The 6,546-nt window shown below is 45.1% G+C and overlaps 1 protein-coding gene across 1 annotated transcript; it reads left to right on the top strand.

Moving 5' to 3' along the window:
• The first annotated feature begins 5,125 nt into the window (after positions 1-5,125).
• LOC104626748 (serum amyloid A protein-like) lies at positions 5,126-6,282 on the top strand. The gene is made up of 3 exons (XM_010294763.1): positions 5,126-5,231; positions 5,550-5,688; positions 6,141-6,282. The coding sequence occupies exons 1-3, from the start codon at positions 5,126-5,128 to the stop codon at positions 6,280-6,282; spliced, it is 387 nt and encodes a 128-aa protein (XP_010293065.1).
• The last annotated feature ends 264 nt before the right edge of the window (positions 6,283-6,546 follow it).

Genomic DNA, 6,546 nt, shown 5'->3' with positions numbered 1-6,546 from the left:
ATCAACACCGCCAGGTCCTTTTCCACCGGGCAGCGTTACAGCCACTCTTCCCCAAGCCTGTAGCGTTGCATGGGGTTGTTGTGACCCAAGTGCAGCACCCAGCACTTGGCCTTGTTGAACCTCATGCAGCTGGCCTCAGCCCATTGATCCAGCCTGTCCAGATCCCTCTGTAGAGCCTTCTTACCCTCCGGTAGATCAACACTCCCACCCAACTTGGTGTTGTCTGCAGACTTACTGAGGGAGCACTCAATCCCCTCATACAGATCATTGATAAAGATATTAAACATAACTGGCCCAAATACTGAGCACTGGAGAATGCTACTTGTGACTGGCCACCAACTGGATTTAACTCTGTTCACCACAACTCTGGGCCCAGCCATCCAGCCAGTTTTTTACCCAGTGACGAGTACACCCATCCAAGCCATGAGCAGCCAGTATCTCCAGGAGTATGCTGTGGGAAACAGTATCTGTCAAAGACTTCACTAAAGTCCATGTAAACTTTGGTAAATCCACAATGAATTTTGACATTTTGGACAGTGAGAGGATGACATCTCTTATTAAAATAATCTTTCTAAAAGCTGAAGGCTTAGATAAGTATTTTTAGATAAATGCTATTGAGAAAGAAGTCTTTTTACATATCTGCTAGAACATGATGATTCATAAAATCACTTGGATTTTATTTCTCATTTACAGAACTATGCTTTGTACCAGCTCCATTTCTGCACTTAATACATCTTTGAACAAATTTCTTTTTAGGCTTCTAGTTTTGGCCCTCTTCACTGTCAGATTCTCACATTTTTAGCAGAAGGCAGGAGGCCACTGCATCCGTTCAATACTTGGTTTTTACAAATGTCATGTAAACAAAAAACTAATGCATGCATTGGAACTAAATTTTATTAAAATCCATAATTTTGTCATGAAATGACTTGAAAGTACTTCTTTATAAAGCATCTTTTTATGTAGTCTTGCAGGACTTGTGCTGCACAATAATGCTTTTATTTTCCTCAGAATAGGACTTAGGAATACAACTTACAGACTTTGAGAGGTGCAGTCTGACTATTCAATCTCAATTGCAAGAAAGACTTCATTGTGTAAACTTGGTTACTCCACTAGAGGAAGTGTTACAGGGAGACAATTAGCAGCAGGCTTTCATCTGTTAATAGTGTTGCTTGTGGAAAAGCCTATACAGAACTACTTCTAAAAAAGAAAACTTGAAATCTTTTGGGGTTTAGATTTTGACATTGGAAACAGCACAGATCCATCTATCGGAAACACCCCATGCTCTTACAGTAAGACTTGGGATAGGAGCCAGGCACCTGCAGTGTGTAGTAAGGTAACACAAATCAGATGATGTTGGGGCCTGTTCTCTTACCTGCCAAATGAGCATGCTGCTACCTCAGTGGCTGTTGGACTTAACTCCATTCCATGCACTGTGTGAATGTAGTTCAGCTTTAGCTAAGTACTCATGTTGCCCTCCTTAGAGGAAGCTGGCAGGCTTTCCAAGAATGTACCTAGCTTAACTTACCGTTCAGAGCTCTATTTTAAAATTTGTCAGAATAGTTGCATAGCTAACATAATGGGAAGCATTTGTTCAAATTTGGTGTCTTAAAGTGAGCTTGTGTTGATGATTTCAACTAACTTGGCTGTCAATAAAGAGTAAGACTTTACCCTCTGAAGAAGAATTGGACAGTTGCTGTTTCCTATTCTTGAGACGCCTGTTTTCGTCTCATATGGGTAAGGTGAAGGGACTGTGAAATGAAATGGTCTTCTGTTTAGAAGTTACAGTTGTACAGAGCAATGCCCTTATCTCAAAACTAAAGTCCCTACCAGCTCTTGTCAGCCAGCAAAGCATACACCACCACTAGTTTAAGCCAGCCTGCGCTGGAGCAGATGAGCTGCAGCTCATTTTTCACCAAAACAGTGACTGACTGTTGGTGGAGGGGACCCTTGAAAAGCAGAGGTGAATAAAGGGGGCTTTGTCCAGAGCAACTTTAAATAGAAGTTTGTGTTGGTTTTGGTGGTGGTGGTGGTTTTTTTTTTAAAAGAACATAAAAAGCTTCATACCTGACTCAAAACATTATTTCACTGTTAGAATCAATGGGGAAAACAATTTTAAGATAAACATCTGTATGTGCATTCTGTTTGTTGAAGAGGGGCCAAGTTTATAGTTGTTCTACATGTCTATAAGCTGAGGCCAGTGCTAGTAAATATTCCATACAGCAGCATGGTAAAACTCCTGAAGTGAATTATTGCCCATGTAAACTTAGATAAGGTGCTATGACTTCCCAGAAAAAGCAATAACTGCATTTCTTTTTGTGCTTAAGCTGGGAATTCACCTCATCCCCTTTCTCAATCAGATTTACTTAAAAATTGCAAAATGCCTACATTGCAAAATGTTTGTGGAATTTAGTTTGCATTTATAGATACTCAGAATTAAAGGGCAACCAGTTTGAGTTTGCTTTTTATCTTGAGTATATCAGAATGTACAAACCCAGAAAATGGTCTCCCAGGCGCCCCTATATGTGTTGTGTTTACCCAGTGTGCACACACAACCCATGTTTTAGTGCTAGGCCAGAAAGGAATATTGCATTCAAACCCTTCTGCATGCTCAGAGGCAGCTTGCCTATTTCTGTTGCAAAAGCAACAGTTTTGGCTGCAGCTTGTTTCTGTGGACCAAGGGCTGTGACCCAGAAAGCAGGCCAAGATGATACGGGAAAACAGTACTCAGGCTCTTACTTACTGAAGCACAATGCTAGTGCTTTATCTAAGTTACCGTAGGGAGCTCCAGCATTGTTGTCACTGCTACTGCCCTTGTTGTTGGAGACAAGTCAAGGGGATGCAATCCAAGATCTTCTAAAGATCCCCTCCAGCACATACCTTCTTGCAATTATCCTCATGTTTGTCATGTGAAAATTTTGTTTTGGAGCAAATATGAATCACATCACACCACATCGGAAGACTCTGAAGTATCCTCTATGGTCCAAAAATGTCTGAGCTCTTATAAGGAAAAGTTCCTTAAGTCAGTTTTGAAGGCAATGCTCTCTTCTAGGTCCGTGGGCAATATCGCATGTGCATTAGTGAGCCTGTACCCCAACTTACAGGAATAATTTTCCTTTTTTTTTTTTTTTAATCAAAACCAAAAAGGTGACAGACAGGGCTACCTGCAGCCAGCAGAGAAGGCACTTGAGTTGATGTGTACTGTAGGGGTGTTAAGTCATCACTAGGACATGAACACAGTTGCAGCAAAACACAGCACTCCAGTGTCTACAATAACTGAGCTGTAACACTGTTAAGCATCGAGTTCATGGGTGGCAGGGGACAAAATTATGTGTCTGGCCCCCTGCTTTTTGCAAGGTTTCCTTGTCCACTGGGTTAGGGTTTGGATTCTTGTCTCAGATTATTCCATTCAGAAATACAGTGTACCAGAGAATATCTGTCCTGCCACTCCAGGCCTGTCTGTGGAAAATGTCTCTTCTTCCTTTAAGCTAAATTCTTGTTTGAAGTCCAGTGATGCCAAGGAAGTTATCTGCTGGCACTTTATTAGCTCAGTTTGTTATTGCACCTCTTTTACCTCGTGCCTCTGCCCTTCAGCTCCAGTGGCTAATTGTTTAAAGTGACAATTGTGAATGGGGCAACTACACATAACTCTTCTGCAGAGAATTTAAAAAAGCTCGCTTAGACTTGTTAAGGCATGTATAAGACCGCTTAACAGGGAGACATTCTGCACACTCATTCTACAGTGCAACTGTAGTTTCTTCAACCTTTTCTGCAGGGAAAACAGTTTTATCAGTTGTTAACCAAGTTCCTTTGCAAGCAGCAAGCAGGCTCCTAAGCTGAGAGAGCACAGTGGATACTCAAACTGTGAACCATGCCAATAGGACCTGACATTTAATATGTCGATCTTAAAATCCAGCAGAGTTGTGGCTGTATGGATCTGAACCTCCCCTTAGGTAAAATGTTTACCGCTGCCTCAAAAACTCTCCTTAGTTTAGGTCACTTGATCCCCACTGAGCCACTATTGTAGCAGGATGGCTCGAAGTCCCTCGAGAAGGATCTGTGAGAGCAAGCAAAGGCAGGATGAACCATTCAGACCTTCCTTACTGGTGGTGTGTGTGCACGCAGTCTCTTCAAGCATTACCAGCAGGGACATAGGTGTTTGTAGTTTGCTTTGCAGTGGAGTTAAGAGCAACACAATGCTTTCTATTCCATCAACTCTGGGATCCATCTTGTCATCCCAGCACACATGGGAATGTCAGTTAGCACTGCCCATTCCTGCAGCCATTTTGGTAGCACAGCTGACTGTTCCTTGTACACAGACACAGATCCAACCTTGTGCTTCAACATACAGTGCAGATGATCAGGCACCTTCTCCTCCAAGCTCTGTCCAGCACAAGAGCCGAACATAAGTGTCACCCTTAAGACAACTGTAACATTTCAAGCACATGGAACACTTCAATCTTCAAGGCAGTTTCTTAGCCTGCTTGAGGAGCAAATAGTCCCTTGGACAGCTGAAGAAGCACCACATAGTTTCTGCAAAATTGTGTAACAGGAGCTATGAACTTTCAGTAAGGACAAGGACAGGCTTACCGTAATGATTTCTGTGTTGGAAGTGGAGTGGTGGTGGGGAATTCCCAGCCATGGGAATTGGATTCCTTTCCAATTTCCTCTTTGGAGGGGTTTGAATTGCTTATAAATACCTTCTCTGGGTCTGAGGGCACACAAGACAAGCTCCATCTTCTTTGGCTTTGCCTTTCTGCAGTGGTGAGTGATATTCTGAATTTGTGAACTATATGCAGTGTTTTTAGCTGATATTTGGGAACAGGACTAGTGCTTTAGCATGTGGGGCTTCTCTGTACTTGTGATAGGAGCACCAGGGAATGCTAAAATGCAAGTTTCTCATGTCCATCTGCCTCTGTTGCGGAGTCCTTAGATGAGCTTGTGGTCGCACAGAGGGCATAAGTCCTTGTCAGGGGAGAAGCAGATTCCTGGGCTAGCCATCAACGCTGGGGCAGCTGCCCAGGCACAGCTATGGGTGTAATGGATGTCAGCAGTCTCTCAGAGGTGCTCCAGACTGTTCATCTCTCCAATTGTCTCACAGCTCTGTGTCAGGCTTGGGCCGGGAACCATGAGGCTGTGTGTCTGCGTTGTGTTGCTCTCCTTTATACTATGTGCAAGTGCTGACCTGTCACCAATACTCGAACGTGGACGATTTGCCTGGGATGCAGTGGGAGGTAAGATGCTGTTACCACAGACCTTTCTCTTAGTAGTCCCTTCCCTGAGCACAGGTTACCAGCAGTCAATGGACGCAGTCCTTGGAGCTGGGATGTCTGCAGCTCCACATGAGAGACCCTGCTGGTTTCTGCTGCTGGAAGAGGGCCTTGATCAACCCCCGCAGGCCCTTTCCATGGGTACACTCCCATGCAAAGACCGATGTGGAGAAGTGCCTCTCTCTGTTACTGGTCCTTGGACCTTTCAGCTCCTGGCTGAAATGGTATTTAATTGTCTCCGGGATGACGCTTTAAAGTCAACATAATCTCTGCTTTCTTCAGGGGCATGGGATATGTTGAGAGCATACTGGGACATGCGAGAGGCAAATTATAAAGATGCCGACAAATATTTCCATGCTCGTGGGAATTATGATGCTGCCCAAAGAGGACCTGGCGGTGCTTGGGCAGCCGAAGTGATCAGGTAATGGAGCATATTTGGCTTGTTAACAGTGAGTTACTTGGGATCCAGGCATTCCAGTTAGAGTGAAGTCCTTTTTGACTTTTATTCAGCTTTTGACCTAGAAGGACAATGGAGGGCAGGGGAAGCAGTTAATGTCTGAGCAGCCTGTCTCTATGGGAATGGTGCCTCTCCTCCCACATGAGCATGAGTCTGTCTTCTTGTCCTCCAGAGAAGGCAGATTCCTTGCCTCTGCATTTCTGATAATAAGGAACTCTCTTTCCTTGCTGGCTTGTCACCTGACATAACAGTGTGACATAACCACTTGTCTGTGGTTCCCAGACAAGGACAGAGTATGTGCTTGCATCTCACTTTGAGAAGTCCTGTGGAAAAGCTAGTTTTACATGAGTGAGGGAAGCAACACAAAGTGGAGTTACATGCTGGTTGGTTCAGGTGGCCCTTTTTCTTCCTGCTAGTGATGCCCGAGAAAAATGGCAAAGCGATACGAGTGGCAGAGGTGCAGAAGACACCCGAGCTGACCAAGAGGCGAATGCGTGGGGCAGAAACGGCGGGGATCCCAACCGCTACAGACCTGCGGGCCTTCCCACCAAGTACTAACGCTGCCCCCCTGGAGGCCATCTCTGCTCCCCTGTTACACCTCTTCTGTGCAGCCGAATAAAGAAATTCTCCTGAAAACTGCCCCTCCTCGCTGCTGGCTGTGCTTCTGGGGCGGGGACCTCGAGTCAGCGCTGGCTTCGAGGGAAAAAGGATGCTCCGGTGGGCGGGCACTCTCTGTGCAGGGCGATGTCAGGGCATCACAGAGGCCACCGGCGCTGCCAAGGGGCGGTGGGGGGTGTCTTCATCGGCTGCCCTGGGAGCCCG

The sequence above is a fragment of the Phaethon lepturus genome, unplaced genomic scaffold (genome assembly GCF_000687285.1).
Source record: "Phaethon lepturus isolate BGI_N335 unplaced genomic scaffold, ASM68728v1 scaffold8009, whole genome shotgun sequence".
NCBI classification, from domain to species: Eukaryota; Metazoa; Chordata; class Aves; order Phaethontiformes; family Phaethontidae; genus Phaethon; species Phaethon lepturus.
The sequence above is the reverse complement of the archived record's forward strand: the minus strand, read 5'-3'. Positions and strand labels throughout refer to the sequence as shown.

Bases quoted from the DNA above. Each gene is read 5' to 3' on its own strand.
- LOC104626748 (XM_010294763.1), top strand. From the start codon at position 5,126: ATGAGGCTGTGTGTCTGCGTTGTGTTGCTCTCCTTTATACTATGTGCA. The intron at 5,232-5,549 runs GTAAGATGCTGT...TGCTTTCTTCAG, and splicing joins TGCCTGGGATGCAGTGGGAG to GGGCATGGGATATGTTGAGA. The intron at 5,689-6,140 runs GTAATGGAGCAT...TCTTCCTGCTAG, and splicing joins TGGGCAGCCGAAGTGATCAG to TGATGCCCGAGAAAAATGGC.